General features: G+C 36.5%; 2 protein-coding genes across 3 annotated transcripts; both read right to left on the bottom strand.

Moving 5' to 3' along the window:
* Window positions 1–11,227: 11,227 nt before the first annotated feature.
* On the bottom strand, window positions 11,228–12,509 carry LOC133871083 (zinc finger protein CONSTANS-LIKE 4-like). Of its 2 annotated transcripts, none has more exons than XM_062308443.1 (2): window positions 11,773–12,509; window positions 11,228–11,683 (listed from the first exon to the last, which is right to left on the bottom strand). In XM_062308443.1, the coding sequence occupies exons 1-2, from the start codon at window positions 12,442–12,444 to the stop codon at window positions 11,408–11,410; spliced, it is 948 nt and encodes a 315-aa protein (XP_062164427.1). In that variant the 5' UTR covers window positions 12,445–12,509; the 3' UTR covers window positions 11,228–11,407. The 2 variants fall into 2 exon arrangements, with proteins under 2 accessions (XP_062164427.1, XP_062164424.1); XM_062308440.1 differs by having other exon boundaries at window positions 11,228–11,695.
* Window positions 12,510–21,830: 9,321 nt separating this feature from the next.
* On the bottom strand, window positions 21,831–25,921 carry LOC133870993 (uncharacterized). Its single transcript, XM_062308315.1, has 3 exons — window positions 25,561–25,921; window positions 22,305–22,454; window positions 21,831–22,182 (listed from the first exon to the last, which is right to left on the bottom strand). The coding sequence occupies exons 1-3, from the start codon at window positions 25,789–25,791 to the stop codon at window positions 22,105–22,107; spliced, it is 459 nt and encodes a 152-aa protein (XP_062164299.1). The 5' UTR covers window positions 25,792–25,921; the 3' UTR covers window positions 21,831–22,104.
* Between the last annotated feature and the right edge of the window lie 730 nt (window positions 25,922–26,651).

Below are 26,651 nucleotides of genomic sequence, written 5' to 3' on the forward strand. Positions count from 1 at the left end.
AAGCCGGCCCTGCTCTCCAAGCAAGGCGGCTGTGCTCGAGAAGGAGGGAAATTCTCTTATTTTATCTTATTTTTCTTCTCCCTCTCTCATGACGCTACCTGTAATGGACTTCTTTAATTTTCTGTGATTTATTTATGGAATTGAATAGAAAGATTGATAGAGAATGAATAGAAATGGTGAATGAAAACGCATATTGTTACATTGAAGATAGAATAGCCGATTCAATCAAGTTCGGCCAAAGCTCCAAGAATGGATAATTCGAGCTCACCTACAAAAGCTCCAAGATTCAATTTATGAGAAAACACTTACACAATTTCGATAACTATCTCTACCCTCCTCTTATGCTTTTATACCTCATACATCTTCTAACTAACAAAAACCCCATTATTACTATTATATCCCTTACGCTACCATCTAGTGGGAATTTTTCTTCTTTGGTCTCTTCTCTCTAGAATTTATTTTATGGATCATTTTGCCTCTTTTGATGCTTTATTCGCCTCTCACAAAACCTTATTCATCGCCCCAGACGATATATTCAAGATCCTCCCAAAAACGCAACTTAAGCCCCTCCTCCTTTGCCTTACTGCCTCCTCTGGCACACAGTCTCCTTCTTTTCTTGGAATTGCCTTGGGTTTTAGTGTTCTTTCAAATATTGCCATCCACTATTAACTCCACTTACAAATGTACCTCACAACAGTTGAAAATAAAGATGTAGAACTACAGAAATTGAAGAAAGCAACAAATAAAAACTGTATGAAAATCACTGAAATCTTGGACAATAAGGCGAATATTAATATTCTCTTATACAAATAGTGCCTCAAACTTAAACAATAAGCTTTGCAAAAGGAAATACAACAATTATGTTCTCAGGATACAATGTTGCCCGAGTGTAGCATGCAGATTGCAAATTTTGAACACTACTCTGAATAAGAAATTATATAACAGCAGAGAAGAAGAAGAAAAAGATCTAATCAAAATATGCTAGAAAAATATCTTTTAATCTAAATTGCAGAAAATATTTTATAGCAATTTCTAACTGTTGAAGAAACAGTTAGAAAAACAATTGTACAAATCAACAAACAATAAACTCGTGTGTGATAATGCGCACGTGCTAAGTGCGTCTAAAGCGACTAATGCTTCGTTTGTTTCGGCGTAAAATGATTTCTGAAAAATGATTTCGGCATTTTCCGGTGTTTGATAGGACGAAAATAATAGTCAACCGGAAAATGATTTCTGTTTGACCAAAAATGTTTAGTAAATTTTGGAAAATGATTTACGCTTTTTAAAACCGTAAATCATTTTCCAAAGACGCCAGACGCATTCGACCCTTATTAAACAATACAATCGACTTTCACTTCAAGCTGTCGACTATCACCGAAATCTTGCCGGTACCGAAATTCAATAGCATCCCGTAAATGTCACCGGAATCTGATGACGAAATCCGGTCAGCCTAAATTCCAGCGACCGTATTCTGGCAATCTGGCCAGAACGGTCGGATTCCGGCCGCCTGGCCGGACAGATCAATCCAGAATGGCCGGCCTGCCGGATCTGGCCATAAAATTCCAGCCAGATCGGCCGAATCCTTGCCGACTGGCCGGGATCTGGCCAAAACGGCCGGATTTTGACCTACTGGCCAAATTCCAATGGTTCTGGCAGATTCCGGCCAGAACGCCGAAATCTGGCAGTTTTGGCAGGAATCCGGCCAACCCAGATTCCGACGAAACTGTTCAGATTCTGGCCTTTATCTTGGATTCTAGCTATAGTAGCCGAAATGGCAAAATCCAGTAAAAGTGGCCGGAATCATGTTGATCAGTGACAGAATCTCGTTTTCAGTAATTTTTATATTATTTTACATTAATATTTATATGTTTTGAATAAAAATTTATTTTTATAAGTTAATTTGATTGAATAAAAATATTAAAAATATTTTTAATTTTCCGTACGTGCCAAACACTGAAAAATGCTTTCGGCGAAAAATATTTTCCAGAAAAATGTCTTCCCTGAAATCATTTTACAACGGAAATTATTTTACGTCGAAACAAACGGAGCATAAGCGACACGCGTACGTGCGACGACCAGTGCTTCACACTGGGTAACACAACTAATACATGTGTACTCAAAACCCTATCTAGTATAATAGCAAGATAAATGTTTATTGGTCCGTTTGGGTGCTAAATTTTTTGAAATTGGAATTCAATTCTAATTCACTGCACGAATTTCGAGTTTTGACTTCGTGAGATATATTTAACAAAATTTAAAAAAGTGGAATAAAATATGATTTGTTTTTTAAAAAAGTAGAGAAGAATCAGAATTCAGCTCTATTCCCAAAAAACTCATAACTTTTTAATATGAGACAAAGAATAATTGAAAAATTCGAGGGAAAGTTGAAATATTCAAATTGGAGGGAAACTTATATTTTCATGAAATAATTTCAATAATAACCATCTTCATCGACCTCTCCGCTCCCCGTAGCTACCTCACGTGCCTGCGCGTGGTTTTCACAAGACCACACGTCTCCGCCATCTCCACTTCTAATGTTACTTTTTTTTGGGTTTGGTGATTTATTTATGCGTTTTTCTCTATTTTTAGTTTTTGTTGTTTCCCTACAAGTGTTCAGATAGGGTTGAAGGGTATTTTGAGGGTCATGCTCATTTCTAAGTCCATTATACTGGATGTTCGGGTAGGGTTGAAAGGTCTTGCGACAGTCATATTCTTGCATGTGCTTTATTTAACCACCTTAATTGGTGGCCACTTTTCTTGGTTTTGTGCCAATAATTCATAAGGCCGCGTCATTCATCTAATGCATTTTTTTTTAATTTATGTTGACTTTGGCTTATTATTAGGTTGTCCAACCCTTCTTTGTTCTTCTTGATTGTAGTTCTTATTTGATGTAAAAATATTTTTCAAAAAAGAAAAAGTAAAAAAAAAAAAAAAAAAAAGAACTTTATGTTCCCGTCGCCTACCCCAATAAAACTTACTAACTACACTAAATATTAATACAAAGGTGATGCGACACGTACATATTGGCCTTACGCACTGATGTAATAGTGTAACATCACACTGTTAAGTAAGCCAAACAAATTTGCACAAACGCTTTCTTGGTTTGCACCATCTCCAACCACCACACAAAGGGATGGTTGGGACTAAGACAGACCGAGTTAGAGCTTTGTGGCGTTATAGCTCACCCAAAATTTTAAATATCCATCTAATTATTTGTTTTTCATGAGATATACCCTTTAAAATAAATCTTTTACCCCCAAAAATTCTTGGTTTTTAGTTTCGCGCCCCCAAACTAAAATTTTAGTGCATTCCCTGGTTTTGATGTGACCATCAAATATCGTGGTCGCAACCACCTCCCGAAGGTTTTATGTGGGTGACCAACTACCCCTCTACTCTCAAGTGGGTGGTCGGCCACCCATGAGAGTGAGGACTTCGTTTGTACAAATTGTTTTTGAATTGATATGATAATATCACGTCAGCTTGTAAGCTAGTCGTACGTAGTTAAACAGCTAACACTTTTCTTAACACAAAGTTATAAACCCTGTTTAAGAAAAATAAAATCACAAGCGGTTATAAACCCCAATTCCCAAACCTGTTCCCCAGCAGGCCAGCTCCCATTTCTTCCTAAATTTTGTCTAAGCAAAACAAAAATTCATTCAAAAGTTAAGCATGCACAACTCTTTCCACTCATCTTTGATTTGTTTATACTTACTAAACATGTTGCCCCGAATCTTTTGTAACTTTTGGTGGGGGCACGATGTCAACTCGAGGAAAATACATTTACTTAATTGGCAGAAGCTGTGTCTACTATCAACTGAAAAGGATGGGTGGAGTTGGTTTCAGGCAAACAGCTTTGATGAAAGAGGCACTACTTTGAGCCAAACAGTTTTGGAGGATAATGTCTGAACCTCAAACTATTCTTTTCCATAACTCTTCAGATCAAAATATGTTATGATTCTAGTGGGATTCAATTCGGGGTACGTTTAGACATTAGATTAGGTCAGCCTAATATGAAATACGTTTAAGGGCCTAATATATACCCCAAAAGCTCCAAAATTGATAGAAGGCGAAAAGTTTGGGCCTCAAACTTATTTCAAGCTAGGCTGGCCCAAATTATCGCTCATTCCCCCAAATTAGGCATCACCATGTCCATGATATGTTAAGTAACTAACTAACTAACACGCCAAAAACTCTAGAACTGAAAGAACGGGAAAAGTTAAGTCTTTAAACTTATCATATACTAGGTTGGCCTAATCTAGCGCCCATACCTCCAATTGTATGATTTTGAAGTGGCCCAATTTGGAGTATGGACGCTAGATTGGGCTACCCTAATATCGAATAAGTTTAACGACCTAACTTTTTGCATTGCATCATCTCTTGAGCTTTTAGCGTATTTGTTAGGTACCTAACAAAATGTTTTAAAAATTCTTTATCCTTTCAATTGTAAAGTTAACAACGCGACATTTTGCTGTTGAAAAAGTGTTTTAACTTGTAGAAACACTATGGATCTGTTTGTTAAAATTTTTGTTTCCTTTCTGAAAACAAAAACATTAACAAACACAAAGACACTCTTATAAACACAATAATAGTTTTTACTTTTATGTCACATTATAACACTTTTTTAAACTTGAGACAATAAACAAACACTCTCAAAAACACAAACACAATAACAAACAAAGGTGCCTCAATTTAACCATGTGGATTGGCCCAAAATCAGGAATAATGCTTTATTTTTATGCGAACAATTGATTCAAGTTGTAGCTGACCTAATAGGTCACTAAAGACCCGCGATAGTGGCATAATGCCTAGTCATTAGTTGGCATGTAATGGCCATTGAATGCCAGAGGCGTTACTCCAAACGGCTAGTAACAACCAAGTAGTAATGCTTGGGGCATTACTCCATGGTTTTTTTCAGCCTCCCCATCAACGAGGGTGAGACTAAATATCATGGATGTATAAACGATTATGGTTAGCGGTTATTATATTTATAATAGCCGGTTTGAAAACTGTTTTTTAATTTGGGCTTTAGGTCGGTTTTTTAACAGGTTTTAATTTTTTTAAAAATAATAATAATAATAATAATTTTTAGACCTTTTGGTACAAAATTAACAAATCTACATACAAATACAAAATATCTATTAAAATAAAAAACACTACATATTCAAATAACCAAATACAAACAAATTTTTAATGTATATATATATGTATATTATAAAGGTTGGCGATTATGCAATTAGCGGTTAACCGTTATAAGTAGTTGCGGAGCGATTATTGCCGCCCCGTTTGTATAGGCCTACGTACAAAATATAACCTTTCTCTATTGGATAGGGTGAGGTATCAGAAAATTACAAAACAATTTGAGTGATTGTGTGTCAGGTCGTGATAATCTCTCAAAGTGTGTATTATTTCTAGTGCAGTTGGATTGTCAATTTTGTGAGTATCACCATAATAGCGTACTCCATTTTTTAGGGAAGAAAATGATAGAGACTCTGGAGATAAGGCACGTGAAACAACGCTAATCAAATCCCATCTCGGTACACATGGCATCAATCGATGGCTTATTTGCTTACCTTCTTATCCATGTGGAGTCCCCTGCGTACGTGGAAAAAGTAGAGGGCGTGGATCCCCTGTAGTATACCTGTTAAGAGCATTCGAGGAAAGAATGAGAGAAGGTAAGAGAGACGCAGGGCGGATAGAGCGGGGAGGAGGGAGAAGAGCACGGAAGTTGCCATGATCAATCACAGGGCGGAGCAAGAAGGTATCAGAAGATGATTCCCAGCTATGAACGTTCTTGTAAAAAAAAAAAATTGTTATAAAAAGAAAATTTTCTAATTGAAACTAGATTCATTTTGAGAGAGGACTCAGATCAATGAAGCCATTTTCGGCAAGGCATGCAATTTGCCATTACGCACGACGAGCAAACCATATGTTTTTTATCTTCATCGTCCTCCATAAATAATATATATATATATATATATATATACCATAAAATAATAACGACAAATACGAGGAAAGAAAAAATATAAAACAGCCATCTCCTTCTTAAAAGACACAGAGAGTAGCTATGGCGGCCTCTGATGGACAGGAGGATCTGTCTGTGTCTCCATACATGCTTGAGCTTTGCCTTCATATATATATATAGAGTAATAGAGGGAGGGAAGTGTCTTATTTTTCTCTGTTTATGATTGTATATAGCTGGATGCATGTGTGCCTTGCCGACCAAGCCATGAATATTCAAAGACAATGACCAATGTTATTATATTGTTTGTCTGCCTTGCCCACCAAGCCATGAGAAATTCAACAACAATGAAAACAAATGGTTTATTTTATTCTTTTCTTAGTTCTATGTGTTAGAATATGAGAGTTTTCTATACTTTTATACTACATTTTTATTTTATAATATTAATGTTGCAGTTTCGATCGACTTATAATTTTTTTTCTTTTATCAATTATTTATTAAATGATTGATTGAGATTGCCACATCAACTTTGTGAGATAAAAATGAGTTTCTAACATTACTCTTTTTATATTAAAATTAAGGGAAATGATTTTTCTGCATCATATATGAGATTCACATGCATGGGTTCCACATCCTATGTGTCTTGGTATGGAGTTTTTTTTTTTTTTTTTTTTTGACATGTCTAATACACAAGAGGGGAAGGAAGGATTTAAACTAGTGACCTTCGCTTCATGAGGCGTGGTCCCCAACCGATTGAGCTACCCCTTGGGGACGTCTTGATGTAGAGTTGATGTAAGGTAATGTGATGTAGAAATAACACATCACTAAGATTAATTTATTTTTCTAATTAAACCATTTACCATATATAGTTGTGTATCATAATCAAATCTTTGATTACTTTTTTTTCATTCTATTCACTTCATAATTAAATGGCTGATTGAGACTCACACATCAGCTTTTCGAGATAAAAATGAATTTTTAGCATTACTCTTTTTTATATTAGGATTAATTTGTTTTTCTAATTAAACCATTTACCATGCTAATTGTGTATCGTTAATCAAATCTTTGATTACTTTTTCTTGCATTCTATCCACTTATTTATTTTCTCCCATTTCACATGCATTTCATCACAAAAGTTTACCCTATGTTTTTTGGTCCTCCGTTTGTTTGTCCTTTTCTTAAACAAAATTTATATATTAAAGAAAAAGGAACACAGTTTTTAGCGGAAAGAATAACTTAAATAATAAATAAATAAATAAAGATTAAAAGAGCCTAGCTAGCTAGCTAGCTACCAGTAGACAAAGTTCTCGTGGGTTAGTCTCTCTCCTCAAAGCCGACTTACTCTACAACAAAATTTTCTCTCGTCTTGCTCTCCAAGCAAGGCGGCTGTGCTCGAGAAGGAGGGCAACTCTCTTCTTTGCTCACAAATGCGCCTCACAACCGTCTTCATCGACCTCTCCGCTTCCTGTGGCTGCCTCACGTGTCTGTACGTGCTTTTCACAAGACCACACATTTTTCTCTGGTTTGGTGATTTATTTATGTGTTTTTCTGTTTTTTGTTGTTCCCTACTAGTGTTCAGGTAGGGTTAAAATGGTATTTCGAGGATTGTGCTTATTTCTAAGTCCATTATACTCGGGGTTCATGTAGGGTTAGAAGGTCTTGCGACAGTCATATCTTTGTCTAACCACTTTAATTGGCGGCCACTTTTTTTGGATTTTCATTTGTGCCAACAATTCATAAGGCCACATCATTTATTTGATGCATTTTCTTTTAATTTATGTTTACTTTGACCTATTATTAAGTTATCCGGCCAACCCTTCTTTATTCTTCTTGATCATAGTTCTTCTTTGATGTAAATTTTTTTTTTTTCTAAAAAAAAAAAGGAAAAAGAACATTCTTGTCACCTCCCCCAATAAAACTTACTATCTACACTAAATATTAATATAAAGGTGATGCTACACGTACTTATTGGCCTTACGCACTAATGTGATAGTGTAACATGGCACCATTGAGTGAGCCAAACAAATTTGCACAAACCCCGCGCCATCTCCAACCACCACACAAAGGGATGGTTGTGACCCAGGCAGACCGAGTTAGAGTTTATTGCTCACCCAAAATTTTAAATATCCATCTAATTATTTGTTTTTTTATGAGATATACCTTTTAAAATAAATCTTTTACTCCCAAAAATTATTGGTTTTTAGTTTTGCACCCCCAGACTAAAATTCTAGTGCCTTTCTTGGTTGTGATGTGACCATCAAATATGTTTGTCGCAACCACCTCCCGAAGATTTGATGTGGGTGACCAACGGCCCCTTTACTCTCAAGTGGGTGGTCGGCCACCCATGAAAGTGAGAATTTCATTTGTACAAATTATTTTTGAATTGACATGACAATATCACGTTAGCATGGAAGCTAGTCTTACGTAGTTAAACAACTAGTACTTTTCTTAATACAAAGTTATAAACCCAGTTTAAGAAAAACAAAATAAAATCACACGTGGTTAATTGTCACCCCCAATTCCCAAACCTCTTCCCCAGCAGGCCAGCCCCTTTTTCCTCCTAAATTTTGTCTAAGCAAAACTAAAATTCATTCCAAAGTTAAGCATGCACAACTCTTTCCACTCATCTTTGATCTGTTTATACTCACTAAACATGTTGCTCGTATCGTTTGTAACTTTTGGTGGGGGCACGATGTCAACTCGAGGAAAATACATTTACTTAATTGGCAGAAGCTGTGTCTACTATCAACTGAAAAGGATGGGTGGAGTTGGTTTCAGGCAAACAGCTTTGATGAAAGAGGCACTACTTTGAGCCAAACAGTTTTGGAGGATAATGTCAGAACCTCAAACTATTCTTTTCCATAACTCTTTAGATCAAAATATGTTATGATTCTGGTGGGATTCAATTCGGGGTACGTTTAGACTTTAGATTAGGTCAGCCTAATATGAAATAGGTTTAAGGGCCTAATATATACCCCAAAAGCTCGAAAATTGATAAAATGCAAAAAGTTTGGCCCTTAAAACTTATTTCAAGTTAGGTTGACCCAATTTATCGCTCGTTCCCCAAAATTACGCATCACCAAATCCATAATGTGTTAAGTAACTAACCAACACGCCAAAAACTCTAGAACTGAAAGAATGGGAAAAGTTAAGTCTTTAAACTTATCATATACTAAGTTGGCCCAATCTAGCGCCCATACCTCCAATTGTATGATTTTGAAGTGGCCCAATTTGGGGCTAGATTGGGCTATCCTAATATCGGATAAGTTTAACAACCCAACTTTTCGCATTGCATCAGCGCTTGGGCTTTTAGCGTATTTGTTAGGTACCTAACAAAATGTTTTAAAAATTCTTTATCCTTTCAATTATAAAGTTAACAACGTGGCATCTTGCTATTGGAAAAGTGTTTTAACTTGTAGAAACACTATGGATCTATTTGTTAAAATTTATGTTTTCTTTCTGAAAACAAAAACATTAACAAACACAAGACGCTCTTACAAACACAAAAATAATTTTTATTTTTATGTCACATTATGACACTTTTTTAAACTTGAAATAATGAACAAACACTCCCAAAAGCACAAACACAGTAACAAACAAAGGTGCCTCAATTTAACCATGTAGCTTGGCTCAGAATCAAGAATAATGCTTTATCTTTATGCAAACAATTGATTCAAGTTGTAGCTGACCTAATAGATCACTGAAGACCCATGATAGTTGCATAATTCCTGGTCATTAGTTGGCCTGTAATGGCCATTGAATGGCAAGGCGTTACTCCATGGTTTTTTTTAGACTCTCAATCAACGTGGGTGAGACTAAATATCAAGAGTGTACAAGCAGTTACGCTTAACGGTTATTATATTTATAACTGACGGTTTGAAAACTATTTTTTAATTTGGGCTTTGGGCCGGTTTTTGAACAGGTTTTGATTTTTTCAAAAAAAATAAATAATAATTGCGATTATGCGATTAGCAGTTAACGGTTACAAGCGGTTGCGGAGCGATTATTACCGCCCCGTTTGTATAGGCCTACTAAATATAACCTCTTCTATTGGATAGGGTGAGGTATCAGAAAATTACAAAACAATTTGAGTGATTGTGTGTCAAGTAGTGGTAACCTCTCAAAGAGTGTATTATTTCTAGTGCAGTTGGATTGTCAATTTTGTGACTATCACCATAATAGCGTACTCCATTTTTTAGGGAAGAAAATGATAGAGACTCTGGAGATAAGGCACGTGAAACAACGCTTAATCAAATCCTATCTCGGTACACATGGCATCAATCGATTGCTTACCTTCTTGGCCATGTGGAGTCCCCTGCGTGGAAATGGTAGAGGGCAGTATACCTGTTAATTAAGAGCATTCGAGGGGTTACTGGGCTTCAAGCCAAGGTTTGAACGCCCTCAAGGTATGGGTTGGACCCAAAGAGAAAAAGATTCTACTGATCCGTGTGGAACTCTTCCTTTGAGCGGGTTTGACCTGAAGGCCAACCGGCCAACAACAACTTAATGACCAACGGCAAGCCTTCGGGTTGGTTGGGCTTGGACCAAGGGTCGATTGGCCTATCGGTAATCAGTTTACCATCTAATTAAGGCTGCTCAAAATTCCGATCTGTTACATCAAAGGATAGTGTTACAAAAACACTCCCTACATATTCACTCACTACACACTCTCTCTTGCATATGGGATGGGGCCATGTGTAGTGGGTTACAAGCCATGTGGGGGGTGGGTGGGTGTGTAGACAATGTGGAGGGAATATTTTTTTTAACATATTTCCCTGCATCGAATTCCGGCAGTATTCCGGTGGTCGGATTCCGACGCCGGCATTATTCCAGTGACTTTATGATGCCGGATTCCGATGCTGCCTATTTTCGAACGATCGACTATTGTCGGATTCGACCAGTCAAATATCATACGAGCGTGTAAAGACGAAAAATATAATTTTGAAAAACGATTTACGATTTTTAAAACCGTAAATCGTTTTTCAAAAATTAAAGAAGGTTTTACGGTCAAACCGAAAATGATTTACGTTGACCGTTATTTTCGCCCATACCAAACACCGTAAAATACCAAAATCATTTTCTAGAAATCATTTTACGCCGAAACAAATGGAGCATACGTCCACAAACAAATCTCAAAAGATTATTTTGGCTAATCCAACATCCTACCAATCATAAACTAATTATTAAATTAATCTAATCCCCCCACATGAACTAATAGCAACTCAGATTTTGATTCACTGCTGAGAAAGTGCGCCACCTCAAAAAGCAGGAGAAAAAGCAAAATTCCATTACTACATACCATCAACTTTTTTTACAAAATCAACGGTCGATCAAACACCATCCCAAAAGTATATACACAAAACGTCAATTTATTACGACGGCAAATTTAACCTTAAATACGACGGAACGACGCCGTACCCACCAACATACACGATCAACTTCAACGGTTCAACCCCCACCATGTCCGCCCCGCTTGGCGAACCTCCCTTTGATTCGCGGCCTCGTCTCTGCGTAGGCTTTTCGCGAGGCGTACCGGATCGTTTTCTCGAACTTTCGGTTCTTCCTCTTCTCTCGGTACCTCAGCACCCTCGCTTCACGATCGGCCGCCGAAATCGGAACCGTCCGATTCGCAGACTCCATCACGGGCTTAGCGTAAGAATCGGATACATCGGTCACCGCGCCGCCATCTGGCACTACGCCAACGTCGTGCGAGGAGGACGACACCTGTGCAGCGAACTACAAGATCAGACCTAACATAATTCTACCATTTTCTCATTAACCAAACAGATATTTCTTCTGAGCAAGAAACTTACACTCTGACTGAGACAGTGACTGTTGTAGCCATACACGTAGGGCTTGGAAGTGGAGAAATCGAGATCGAAGCAGTGGTCACTGAGCTGATGCACACTCTTGCTCTGCACGGGTACGACTCCGTCAGTACCCGAACTGTTCTGCTCCTGCGCTTCCAATTTTGGATCCACGGGTCCATAATCCAGATCCAGATAGGGATCCATGGCCGGGAACACGAACTGACCCGTATTCAGATCCGGAGTCTCTGTCACCTTGTTGTTGGCAGGATTGGGAGGGTTTGGGAGCAACCAAGAGGCGGCCTCGGCCTCTTCTCTGCCGACGTCACCGTCGGACAAATAACGGTCGTCGAGAAAGTTGGCGGTGGCCCCGGAATTGACGGCGACGGTGTCATAGAAGGGCGTGACGCGGATGCGCTCGTGGCGGCGGGAGAGGGGATTGGCTGAGTGGATGTCGCGGTCGCACGTTACGCAGAGGGCGGCGGCGTCGGCCTTGCACGTGACGTGGGCGGGAGCCTGCTCGCAGACCTCGCAGACCCAGACGCGCGCGTGGCGGGACGCGAGCTTATTGGCCGCGTGGACCTTGCAGTCGCAGCCTACGCAGAGGAACGCCGAGTCGGCTCGGCAGAACAGCTTTGCCGTCGCCGATTTGCACGAGTCGCAGAGCTTCGATGCCATATTTCACTTTGCTGATCTTTCGATAAACACGGTCTTTCTCTCTTCTGTGTGGTGGCAGTTGATTGTGTGTAAAAGTAATCGGGTCTATCTTGTGGGGCTAGGGAGATCCGGGGTGCAGCCAATAGAGAAACGACACGTGAATGAGGCTTAGCCAAATAAATTGACATTGGGGGAGTTTGGGGTCCAGTCTGGTTTGGACTTTTGCCTTTTCGCTACGCTTTGCGTAAAAAGGAGTAATGGCGGGTGGGTCCCACGAAGTTGCCAGGTCGATGTCCGTTCCAGCGGGATCTGTACTGTGCCGTGACCTTCGCTGGCAAAAGGTAAAAGCGCAAAGGAAATGCTCGTGTGCGCCGCGGTAGCCTGCAAGGTAATGCTGGCCCTCTTCGATACTGTTTGATACTCGATAAGTACGTTAAAGGTGACTATTCGTCATGGGGTGCTACTTGCTAGGTTTGAATTGTTCTGATGCATAAATATAAAAGGAAAATGCTTTATTTTCATTTTTTTTTTTTTTCAAAAGAGGGTCTCAAATGTTGTCACCATCCTATAAGATGGTAGGATGGTGACACATTTTTTAAAATAGTAAATTTCATTTATGATTGATGTATTATTTGAAAATGAACTTTTATAGAAAAAAAATTTGATAAGTTTAGCACTTCTCAATATAAAATTATATGTATCAATTAAAATTTTATCCGTTTAAATAAAAGTAATGTTGAAGATTATCTTTTTATTTTTTTATTGTTGATGTAGTTTTTAAAATTATCATTAGATCAAAATTTAATATTGATCTATCTCAAATCTAATTGTAATTTTAAAAATCACATCAATTTTAAAATAATAAATAGATGTTTCCTAACATTAATCTTTAAATAAGTGGGTAACTTGACCTAACCCAACAAGTCGTATTGGGTTGACTTAGTGCGACCCCACATAACCTATTTAATTAACAGTTTTTTAATTATTGAACAAGAAAATGAAAATACACTGCTTATTACTTAAGCTATATCCTTACAACTATAAATGAGATGAAGGTAATTTTTAGTCTTAGACTTTACGGATTTGATTTTTAATAATAAAAAAAAAAATTAATTTATATAAATTATACGAGTCATCCGTAAATTAACTAAGTTGACTCAAAATTGAGACATTTATTAATCAGGTTAATCTGGCTTAACCTTTAGTTTATTAATTTTGTGGTTCAGTTGGTTTTTTTTTTTTTTGACAAGTAGTTGGTATTAATTCACTTCGTGTCAAAAGTCTTTTAACAATACACGTCATGCCCTCATCCTAACGCTGGTGTCTATGGCTGTCTCTTTTCACACGTGTTTTTCGGGCAATACAATGTCGAAGTCAAAGATGTCGTGGAAGGAATGACCCAATAAGTCTTTTGCCTCTATTCATGGAATAATGATGGGATGAGTTGGCATGGATTTCTTTTTCAGTGATATTTATCTTCTTGAAGAGATTAAAAGGAATATATTTATGATAATTTTAAGGTAGTTTTTTTTTTTTTTCACTTTTTCGTGCTTTTTATTCTTTGCAACTCAAGGGATGATTTTCGTTCTTTCTCAACCAATTAATCTTCGTGTCAAACACTTTGCATGGGTTGTTCCCAGGTCCGGTAAATCTTCAACACGTGCAACGATCGTGGCCTGCATTCACTGTGCTTCTCCATCGGTGTGGCATCACGTGTAGACTTGGGCAAACATGGTGGTTGGACCGCCATGGCGGTGATGCCGCTGTGGGGCTTTAGCGTGCGATTAATGGTGGGGCTTCAACATGAAGGGTTTGGATCATGTGGTTTGGAGTGGGTGTCATGGTATGTGGTTTAACCGGGTAAGGACAACCATGATCTTTGTTGGGAATAATCATATTTTGCCTAGCCCATGTTGAGAGCTACAAGCCTTTCAGCCCACCTTAACTCATGTAGAGGTATGGGGCCAAGGCCCACCTGATATGAGTCAACAAGGATGGGTATTCAGGAGTCCCGACATGGTTTTATTCCTGAGCTAACACAATGGATTAGGAATCTGTTATACGTGGTCCCCTATATTCTCGTGCCCCGTTCCTAAAAATTCGGGATTAATATCAATCTCGAATTTGTCTCCGTGAATCTCACCTTAAGATTATTAAGGGAAGAGTCTCGGTTCGGAAGAGGGGCAATTCCGAACTAGAGTCTGATTCTGGCGGCACTCCTAGGTCTAGGGAGAAGAAAGAGACAAAACTCTAAGGCGGCGAAAGTACTGATCACTCAACCTATAAATAAGCCAAAACATCAGGTAAGAAAACAAGACTGCTATTATTATACTTGCGCATATTATACACAAAGAGACTGACTTAGGTATTGGAGGGAGAAATGCCGGCCAACCCCAACATATTCTCTTCACCTTGTTTGTTTTAGGAGCGATTGGAAGGCAAAGTCACCGAAAAAGAATGAGCTGTCACGGCCATACCATAAATTATACCAACAATCTTCATTGCCTGAGAGCACGTGCTCTAAACGTGTGTTCACGGCATCAAATATCTTGTCCATCCTCCCTTGACCTCCACGAAATTTCTTGATCATTACTTGTTGAATGAAACTCACAGATCTCAATTGCTTTTCTAAACGTTCTCATTAATGATTTGCTACGGCGGAAGCAATATAGCTCTGATATCAAAATGTTTCGTGACTAATTTTTCAAGCACATAAAAAATGATTTTAAGGTTTGTTTAAGTACCCTAAACCTCCAAAAACAATTACTAGAATTGATAATTGACTTATTCGATTCTTTATTCAACAAGCCTTACAATCCAAAAGATAAACGTCATTAGAGATAACTACAGAGATACTTATGAGGCATCCCTTACAAACTTGTACTAACATACCAACACTAAAGATACACACAATCCTTTATTCCTTACTATCTTTTTTAGTTGTTAAACTCTAATAAATAGATAACAAAGATAACTTTATGTGGAACTCTTCCTTCTCATCTCTTGCTCCTTTACTTTAGGATTATTGTTGGAAATAATTCCAGTAAGACCGGACTTCGGGTCAATACCGGCCTAAGAAAACTGACAGCAAAACTTTCGGGAAGGTCCTATCCCGAAATGTAGAAATTAAGCAGCCAAGGCAGCAAGACTCTCAGAAAAATCTTAAAATATAGTACAATATCATAAATACTAAAACAATAGTCATTGAATATGTTTTTTTTTTTTTTTTTTTGACAATTATTAAATAATATCACAAAAATATTTGAAATTTGCGAAAACTGTATGATATAGTATCACAAAAAATTGAAAAAAAAATCTGATAATTTTTGTTATGTATTTATTATAATTGAAATCATACCATAGCGGAGCCGGGGATCGGACCGCCCAAAGATGGTGGCGATAAGGAAGAGTGGGATCACTATTTGGTGTGAACTAAATGGAATATTCCTCACTTCTTACTATTCTGCTGGTTTGACTGGTGAGGGGTGACCTTTCGCTTTGCCCTCAATCACCATCAATTTTTTAGACAAAAATAATTCTGCGCTTTTTTCTGTAGGAAAGGCCATAAAAGCAAAGTTAAAAGTACAAACCTATTCATTTACTAAACCTAGCCTTTATGATGCGATTTGATGTTGAATTTTTAAAATTAAAATTTAACTTTTATTTAGTAAATATGATTTATTTTTTTAAAAAATAAAATCAGAATCATATTCATTTTTTAGAATTCCGTTACCAAACGCATCATTAGTGCTGGAGTTGGCTTACATTTAGACTCGGTCTCTAAAATATTTATCGGTGTTTAGTTTGTATGGAAAATTAGTTGTGGCCGGCGACATTAGGTAGCTATCGACGAACTTTGGCGGCGGATTCTGACGACCTCCGATGGTTGTTGGTAGCGGCATAGAATAAATTATAAGAGAGTGTACGTGCAAAAAGAAAAAGTTCAAACTCAAAAAATGGTTTATGATTTTAAAAAAGAAAAATCATGACAAAATTTTTTTTTAAAAAAATGTGTTTTCATAGTCAATCGAAAATATTTTCGGTTTGACCACAATTTTTTGTATAAAATAGTGAAAAATAAAGGAAATATTTTTTATAAAACATTTTACGTTAAATTTTTTTTTTTTTTTTTTGTATGATCTATTTGAACTTACTTTTTTTTTTTTTTTTTCAGAGGTAGTTGGATGTCTAGAAAACCGTGTGACCGTGAAAATTAAGGGTGAAATGGACATGAAACTACATGGCGTCTTGGACTACCTACAGGAGAATAGAGAAGAGCTAGTTTCTCATTTTAAGAAGGATAAAATTGTTATTTTATTTTTGAACAATTTTGCTTATTTTAAATAAAAAAATCGGTTCTTTCCTATCTCATTTGAAATGAAGAGGATCTTTTCCCTTCTAGGACATTTTCTCCACGTGGTAAGCATTCATACCTAAACATTTGTGATGGTCCTAATATGGGGCCACTCTACTCATCATTATGTCTCCTCATTGATGACAGTTAGACAAATGATACATATGACAAATGCTAAAAGTTGCTGGAGGTAATTACAAACAGGAAAATGTTAAATTTACAATACCAACACAACAACCACACAACAACCCCTCATATGAGAATGGACCCTACACACTGGAGCCCATCCTCATGTGAGGGGTTGTTATGTGGTTGTTGTGATGGTGTTGTGTATGAATCAAATCCCTAACCCCTTTTTCCCAATACCACATGTAAGCTCCGGCTTCAATAATTGAAGTGGTACACTACTGTAGCTGAGAATCTACACTTCGACGGAAGGAAAAAGAAAATGTTAGATTTACAACACCAATATAACTGTATAACAATTCTTCTCATGAGGGCGGGTCTTACATACTGGGATCCACCCTCTTGTGAAGGGTTATTATGCAGTTGTTATATTAGTGTTGTACAAGAATCAAATCCAAAAAGAAAAAGTCTCTTCTACTTCTTCTACTTGATTTTATCTCAGATGTGGGGACATCTTGTACAGATGGAGATTTACAAGAGCCTTCAAGGCAAGCCCGATCACGGTTTGACTTCCTCTTCCTCGTGGATTGCGTCAATCGCTCAAGTGAAGCCAAAAAGGGAGGATTTTCGAAAGTTGGATAGCTACGATCTCACTCACCTGTAAAAATCTGGCCAGGTCTCTCTTTCTCCGGTGTACGTGGCTTTGGATCCAAGGCGAGGACGTGACTGGAGCTTGAGAGAGGCATATTCACTGGTTGAAGCAAATCGACCCATTCCAGCCCAAGCTGATTGAGAGAGGCGAGGGCAAATTGACTGAAGCAAGCGTCGTCGCCGGCAGTTCGAGATTGCTGGAACCCAGACCCCGACGGTTTCCCGACCCAGACGTCGACGGTGGTCGGGGTCTGGTCGGGATTGCTGGGATTAATTTTATAAAAGTTTTTTTAATTTGATCAAAAACCAATCTTACGTGAAATCTGTGTCTGAATTTTTTAATTAATAATATGCCACCCAGATGCCATGTCAATTTGTAAACTTTTGTTTGTAAAGGTTTTTAAGTACCCTAGCATTTCTCCGATACATATATGTTCTTCTCTTGTCGCCTCATCTCACACCCTGCCCGACACTCCTATAACCCTGTTGTAACTCCCTCCTAAACATGATTTCTTTTGGGCTAAAAAATTGTTCCAACAACGACCCATCAATGGAACCAATGAGAAGGCCCGGCACAAAACTCAATGCTAACATTGCTTTTAAGAAAAAGAAAAAGAAAAAATCAAATTTAGTCCTTAGTTCTTTCAAATACATCATCTCTAACTTGGTCCTTAGATTACATGAAATCATTATAAAAAAAAAAAAAAAAAAAAAAAAAAAAAAAAAAAAAAAAAATTACATGAAATTGTGACACATTATTTGAAAACCAATTTTTGAAAAAAAAAAAATTGAGATGTCTAGCATACCCCTTCAATTAATTAATAGAATGTCATGTCAGCCCAAACAATTAATATCATGTAACTCTCATTCGATACGTCATGTAATTATTATAAATTATAGATGTCACGTGTGACATAACACATATAATAGGTGCATGACTTGTCAAACATGAACCATATGATATTAATTAATTGGACATGAGATTGATGGAGGAACCTATTTAAAATCAAAGAAAAATTTGAAGACCTAATTGTTGAAATTCAAAAACCTAATGACTAAATTAAAATCACTTGAAAACCTAATGATTAAATTTACTTGTTCCCTTATTTTTATTCCTTCTTCTACCGTCATCACTGCATGATCTAATGATACAGATACTACAAAGTTGGATCAAATCAAATTGAGATGGTCTATTTTATGGTCTACTTAGATTTCACAAATATAATAGTATATATGTTGCAACGTCATTTAAAATTTTAAATAATGTGTCATCATGTACACTGATAGATGTAATAAAATAAAATCGTGATAATATAATTGATTCTTTCAATTTCACTTGAAATAAATGCGATTATATCCCATTAAAGTTTCATCCATAATAGACAATTTAATGAGAGAGAGAGAGAGAGAGAGAGAATAGAGTAGTTTACATTTTTATCTCGCAATCATCTCATAAGGCTGATGTGACAATTCAAACCGGACAGAAATTTCTAATAAACCGATTTGTAAGAAATTTCATACAAACCATATTTAAGATTGACATGTAAGAAGCACATATTGTTTGAATAGCATATGCTTCTCACATGCTTTGTTAATAGCATTAATAAAAAAAAAAAAATATGATTCTCACCTGCTTAAAGGACACGTGTCACTTTTCTATGTGGATTGTAGAAAATTTCCTACAAACTCATTGGTAGAAAATTTCAACCAATCCTTATTTTTTTATTTTATTTTTTTAACATTGATTGATTTAAACTACCATGTCAACATAATTTGTGAGATAGTTACAATATAAAAAATGTGATTTTTAGCATTACTCAATAAAATAACAATAAACTTGGAAGATATATTTACTTATCAAAAAATAACGTGGAGGATATTCAACCCCGTCCCTTGCTTTGGTGTACATGCAACATAATATAGAGATCGTGGAAATTCGAATACCCTTTTTTGGGAGCTGAAGAGGGTTTCCAAACGAAAGAAACAAGGGTTTTAATTTCTAGGAAAAAGAACAAAATGAATAGAGAAACAAGTAATTAAGAAAACGAAAAAGAGTTGATAAAGCTTATTAACCGTGATTTTTAAGCCCATAATACGCGAGCTATTAACCCACACCACAGTAGATTTAAAAGACAAAAACCCTGCTCATAAGCTGATTGATGTTGCTATGTATTGATGCTTGAGTAAATGGCCAACAAACAAAATACTTGCTTCTTCTTTTTTTTTCTTTTTCTTTTTTTTCTTTTTTTTTTTTTAACAATATCACAAATTATATGCCAATTATAGCAGAGGATCTTTTTTCTTTCTTTCAATTTCAATTTCTTTCCCAACATACATCTTTCTAAAGAAGAATTCTTCATCATAGATGTTTCTTATGGTTGCATTGTGGATGAAAATCTTGAATAATTTTTAAGGGATGAAATTCAAATTTATGGAAATTTCAAACTATATCATTGTAAAGTGATATATTTAAAATTTTGAGAAATTAAAATATTATAATAATTACAACGATGCATGGCACTGTGGTAGTGACGACAACTTGTAATCAAGAATGATAATTGATGTCGATAGCGGTAGTGATAGCGACATCAACATTGATAGATAGCGTTGGTGGTGATGATGATACCCCATCATGGGTGATGAAAACGTTTCGAAGTTTGTGCTAGGCTGCTCTCGTCAATGGCAATATATAAGAGCACTAGCAGCAAATTCCCAATCATTTTTTCTATTTTAGAAAAAATTTAGAAAATCAAACCACTTTTTTTTTTCCTATACAAAAACACCCCACAACAGCTTCCCTTTACTTTTCCTTATATATTAAAATAATATTTTTTTACCTTTCTTTTTTCTTTTTTATTTTTTCCTTTATAACTTCATTCCATATTCCAGAAGCATTCGCTCATCCCTCCACCAGTTCCACTTCGCCATTCCATCCCCTTCACCAGCTCCATCCCCAACCTTGTTCACCCAAATCAAAACCACCCCAAAAACCTCCAACATCAATCTAGGTGAAATCCAGTACACCTCCACCTCATTTTTTATTTTATTTTCACATTTTATTCTGGAAGGTGCCATTTCTGAATTTCTCGAGCTCATTGACCTTCAATTGCAATCAAAACAATAACGTAAAAAGAGAACCTCAAAATTACTAGAAACAATCGGGAAAGAGAATCAAAGACTAGAGGATTTTCTCGAGAAAGATTTGACTGGGAAATGTGACTTTCTCGAAAAATTCCCAACTGAGGACGGCCTATGAGTTGAGACCGAAACAACATACAGGGGGAGTCAAAATCCTAGGAGATTTCGTTTCGTCGTGGCGATGGGCTACGGTTGCTGGTTTGGGTCACCATCCACTTAGTCTCCCCGTTCCTCATGCCCACCTCCTCCAACGGCGGCGGCGCGTTGCTCAAGGTTGTCATGTGCCATGGTGTCCACGGAGAAGAATTAATCCTATGTATTATCGTGGTGTTGCGGCGGCATCGGCACCTCCTCCTGCGGGACCCCTCGTCCTCCCAAACTCTAACGTTCACTGCTACTGGAACACCTTCTCAAAAGGTTGAAGGAAGGTGAAGCATTTTTCTGAAGGAGACAAAGAGAGAAGGCGTGTGGGAAGAGAGATAAAACCTTTTGTGCCAATAAAATATTGGATTAGGAAGCTACAGTGTTTCCCAATACATTGGGAAGCATTGTAACTTCCCAAAGAACCTCATCTAAAATAAGAAAGCTGCTGTGACTCCTATTTTGCACATTTTTTTCAAATTTTTCCTATTTTAAGGAATAGAACTACTTATAGGGCATCTACTACTAGTGCTCTAATGGATTGAGATCCTCAACAATCTTCTATTAGGACAGCAATTACGACAGCAATTGTGAGGAACCTCGTATGGGCCTCACCTACACAAATTGTTGGAGATCGTAATCAGGGATGGTAATTGATGTCGATAGCCATGGTGATAGCAACATCAACATTGATAGAGAGCGTTGATGGTGGTGATGATGATAGTAGCCCATTATGGGTAATGAAAGCGTTTTGACCGTTGTGCTAGACTGCTATCGTCAATGGCAATATATATATATATATATATATATATATATTGCTATTGACGATAGCAGTCTAGCACAAAGATCCTCAACAATTTGCTATTAGGACAGCAATTTTGAGAGACCTCATATGGGCCTCACCTACCCAAATTGTTGGAGATCACACATATAATGGTGGTAACAACAACAATCGAAACTACAACGATAGCAATGTGAAGAGTAATCAAAAATGAAATGAGAAAGGTAATATTCATAATTTTTTCATAAAAAGAATGCACTTTAATATTTTAAGAATTGATATGAATATGATACAGGCTAATTTTTTTGTGATAACGCTAAGTGGGTTGATAAATAGACAAAGTAACAACAAGGGTGTAATTTGTAGTATGGAGTAAAAGAAGCTACAAATATCAATAATTGGACAACAAAATACTGAAATGAACTAGAGAAGATACCAGAAAATGAATGGAGCCTTGATGGAGCTTTTCACCCACTGAGAAGCAATACTGCTACTTGGAAATAGGAGGCTCTCCTAACCACTTGGCACGAAAGCCTGTTCCCTTACAATCAGAGCAACACATTGATCCCTGGAAGTATCATGACAACATATAAAAGGGTCATCCATGCTGCTATTATAGATACGGCAGATCAAACGAACACTAAGGATTTATATTAGCCGTAGATTAAAGACCGTGTAGATTTAACTTACCACTCCACCACAAATAACACAACTGGTGTTTCTTGAGGGGACTTGGCAGAGCATGTTATCACCAAGAATAAAGAAGCCTGTACCCCGACACCATTTGCATTCAACATGCCCATTTGAGTTGCAAGAAGAACAAACAACTGGCCTTGGTTGCTGAACGTGGCATGAACATTGGAGAAACAAGGAAACAAACAAAATATAGATTATTAAAATGTCTTCAGGAAGAAAGCATGAGCCTCAACATCAAGCCAGTTCCACAGAAGTAGCAACCCATGATAAATAAACCGCAATCTTGTATATGTAACATGAAGTATCTAATCGAGAAAATAGCTATCTTTCTGCTGTTTCCAATACCATACAGGGAAGTAATTCAAACCTTATCCAAGATTGTATTTCTATAGCGCCAAATTTATCCCAAAACCTACACCATGTTTACTTTTCTACATCAATGAACATGGCTCAATATTCAAGGATGAAACAAAATGGTTTCTCTTTTGTTATTATTTCTTTATAATTCTTCTTCTGCAAGAATTAGCTTGATACTTATAAATCAAAGAAGGAATTTCTGGAACCATTTCCTAGATACTCTTTGAAATACCAAACTCATCAAAGAATACCCAATAGCACGTGTGGTGAAGAACCACATAAGAACAGGAGTTGTTTCGAAAAGAACAAACAAATTACTGTCCTTTTAAGTGACTATGGCAGAACTAAATATGTAAACAAAGCCATGGTCACCCAAACCACAAGCATAAATTCTCGTAGCAATCACCCACAAGACCAATTGTGTGTGTGTGTGTGTGTATATATATATATATATATATATATTATGACGAGGAACCCTTCCAAGGCAGCGTCACTTCGTGTACCCACCACTATTAAGTAAACCTCGGACCAATTATATTACATTGGAAACTTAAAAATAGCAACTCAGCTACTCCCTCCACACAAAAAAGATGAGGTATTTTCCTTTTTAGACTGTCCTAAAATGTATGAAAGTTTTAAAAACAAAAGCATTTATCCATTTAACTTCCTGCATTACCCTTAAATTTAAACCTGCATTTTTTTAAATTTTGAAACCAGCTTTGTTGGTTCACCTAAGAGCATTTTAGGAGAATTCTTATGTTTATTTTGTTTCGTTATGCATGCCATTTTCAAACTTCCATCTATTTTGATATGGAGGGAGTAATAAATAGACCAATCACATAAAAACTCATATACTATAAAACTAAGGGCAGAATGCAAAATCTATATTCCCAACAAAAGGATTAAAAAGATCTCAAGTTTAAAATGGACACCAAACTAGAACACCAAAAAAGCCATTTATCACACTTGAAGTGGCAAAAGCTGTAACAAATACTCATTGAAGCATGCATAGAACACATTTGTAGCTTAGAATTATGAGGATATGACTGCTATCTTGACCTGTTTACTTCTGCTCCCAATGGAAACAAACAACCCCATAATGTAAGCATATTATACACCAACACAAGAAAAAATACTCACGGAATAGAGGGTTGCATAGAGGTCCTTTCATCTTTTGAAACACAAGCTTATATAAATCATCTTAATAAATTAATTCAAAAAATAACTTTCTGATCTTTAAAGAAAAGAGAGAAAAACTGGCTATTATAAATGGAGTGATCATAATTAGTTTGACAACAACTTCCCTCGATAAGGAAGGAGATATGACAAGGCCAATAACAATGATCTAAGAAGACTTGTATGCACAGTTAAAAAATGTGCAAGCTCCCCCCGCCCCCCCCCCCCCCCCCCCCATCCCATCCCTGTTCTCTTCTTTTCCCTCTCCCCACACCCAAATTAAATAAGTTATCCTAATAATTGTGATAACTGTAGTGATTTCATCATCAATGAGCAGCCTAACAATCAGAAAAATGCAAGTGAGAAGAATGTATTATACGTTCTGTTTCTACTTTTATCTCATCGGTCCACTTACTATTTCATTGTTGTGGAACACTCCTACCTCCTAATGAATGAAATCATTTTCTCCACCCAATTTTCCAACATCTTCAATTTCCATATCGAACTAGGCTTGAGGAAAGAAAGTAAATTGTTTTTTCAAAACATGAGCAAACAGCTACAAAATATCGATTTAATCATGGAAGTGAATTGTTTGTTTTACTTAATAAAAAAATAAAAAATCACAGAAGTATAAAGAATGACCAACAAGCTCTTTTCATCATGCATTGCACTAGAGTTGCCCAAATGGATTCCTCAAGTGAGCTAAGCATCTGATCCATGAAGTAATCACTAATCAGCAAAGAGTCAAAGACCTCATTAAAGCAAAATCCTAAAAAGCAGATACTCTCAAAGGCTAGAGCAGTGTAATTCTGCCGCTCAGCTCACTAAACATAGGCGAAAGGTATGAAGATTTCTACTTTTCCATCACATATCAAGATGTAAATGGCATGTATGAGCACCTGACATTTAATCCGTCACCCATGGGAGTCACTGCTCACTGGAACTATAATATATACCAGAAATAGTGAATTCTAATGAAGGGGAAGGGGGAGAAGACACTGTAAACAGGTCTCGTTTTCCTAAATGCTTAGTCATATTAATATGTACCCCTTTCCAGTAACTTCGTGGAGACACTTTGTTCTGAAGTGTAAGCTTTGTTGCATCTAACAGTGGATTCCCAAACTGGACGCTACTAACAGATGGACACTCAAATCATTACCAAAGAGACTATCATTGTAATAATCAGTAAACAATTAGGGTAATGGTTGACCCTATATTATTAACACAACTAACAAAGAGTTGAAAGAATTAAGAAAATATTATTGTGCTCCTGCTACAAATTAAGCTCCAACTCCAAATGTGGATTTCGCCTAAGCCGTTAAATAGTTATGTAGATTCAGTAATCTGGCTCTCCATAGATGATCAGTTTTATTTCAGATTAGCTGCGGACCAATAGAAATAAACCCAAAACTACTCCAAAATCTTAATTTTCCTAATGCTACGTTCTCGTTGCGCAGAATTGCATCCAATTCGAGGATTCCATTTCTGCAAAACTAAATCATATATGCTTATATGTATATATAAATGTGTGAGCGCGCGCACGAAACCAACTGAATCTAATTTCATGCAACCAAACACAACTCAAATCAAGAAATTAAAATTAACAAATAAAACAACAGATGATATTGCTAAAAAAATCATTTTCAATAATTGATTTTATCACCAAGACAGACCGGGGGAAAAAAAAAAAAAAAAAAAAAAAAAAAAAAGACCTTACCTGAGAGATTAACCAGGCTTTCTCCATGCGGCTGGCGAAATTGAAGGAGCTTTCGTACGAGTCCACCAGTGAAGCCCGAACAGCACAAACCCTAGAATTCGTGGACCTCGCAGTAGTGGCCGTTGTACCACGAGGTACAATCACCCGAACACCATTCGGCGACTCGAAGGTCTTATTTTGGATTGGTTTCGGCACAATCACATACCTGCTACAACACATACAGCTCATCATTTCTTATTCTCCGATCTCTCTTATTTTCTTTTAGCTTTTTCTAGGATCAGAGTTTTTAGCGTTTCCGAGGTCGTCGTCTTCTGCGTTTACGTAGGGAAGTTCCCTCGATTTTAAAGAAGATTGCTGAGAGATATAAAATTAATAATAATTCTCTGTTTAAAAGTAGACGGATTGGGTTAATCCGCCAGAAAAATTTTCAAAGATAAAATCAATTATATTAATATAAAGCGTATGGGAGGAGTATAATAATTCCCTTAGAAATTTGTGTCCGGTAATGTCACGTAACAAATAACTAGTGTCACGTAAACAGGAATTTACATTTTATGATTGACATAAATAATTACGTTAATTTGTAAAACATATAAAATAAAAATTAGGAAGAACTTCATTTATAACCATTGAGCTAAAACTCTAAAGAAAATATCAAAACTTTAAAACATTTTAATTTAGGGTATTCATTTTTCAAAAAATTTTAATTTCAGTCATCCGTTAAATCCTATCAAATTTCTCAAAATACCCATGTTTTTATTTTTTTAAAAAAAATATTAAAAATTTTCAAAGATTCAGATATGTGTATTTTTGTAAAATTCGTTAAATTCTAACCAACACCTAAATCCTAGCCCTTAAAAAAAAAAAAAAAAAAAAAAAACCTTAAATCCCAACATTTTTTTTTCCTAAAAATAAAAAAAGTATTTTAAAAGTTTTAATAGAATTTAATAAAAAAATTTAAGGGAAGATTAATTATAAAGTTATTACGTTAAGCGTAAAACATATATAATAAAAATTATAATACTCATAATAACACTCTTCTTTTCTCTTCTTTTCTTTTTTTTTTTAAAAAAAATGTATCATAATGCAAG

This window comes from Alnus glutinosa, chromosome 6, assembly GCF_958979055.1.
Source record: "Alnus glutinosa chromosome 6, dhAlnGlut1.1, whole genome shotgun sequence".
Classification (NCBI taxonomy): Eukaryota; Viridiplantae; Streptophyta; class Magnoliopsida; order Fagales; family Betulaceae; genus Alnus; species Alnus glutinosa.

What these genes read in the sequence shown, in the direction of transcription:
- LOC133870993 (XM_062308315.1), bottom strand. Translation starts at nt 25,791, where the DNA reads ATGATGAGCTGTATGTGTTGTAGCAGGTATGTGATTGTGCCGAAACCA. An exon ending in AAGCCTGGTTAATCTCTCAG is followed by an intron (nt 22,455 to 25,560) that starts GTAAGGTCTTTT and finishes TGCCACGTTCAG; the next exon opens with CAACCAAGGCCAGTTGTTTG. An exon ending in GTGTTATTTGTGGTGGAGTG is followed by an intron (nt 22,183 to 22,304) that starts GTAAGTTAAATC and finishes TGATACTTCCAG; the next exon opens with GGATCAATGTGTTGCTCTGA.
- LOC133871083 (XM_062308440.1), bottom strand. Translation starts at nt 12,444, where the DNA reads ATGGCATCGAAGCTCTGCGACTCGTGCAAATCGGCGACGGCAAAGCTG. An exon ending in GTCACTGTCTCAGTCAGAGT is followed by an intron (nt 11,696 to 11,772) that starts GTAAGTTTCTTG and finishes CTGATCTTGTAG; the next exon opens with TTCGCTGCACAGGTGTCGTC.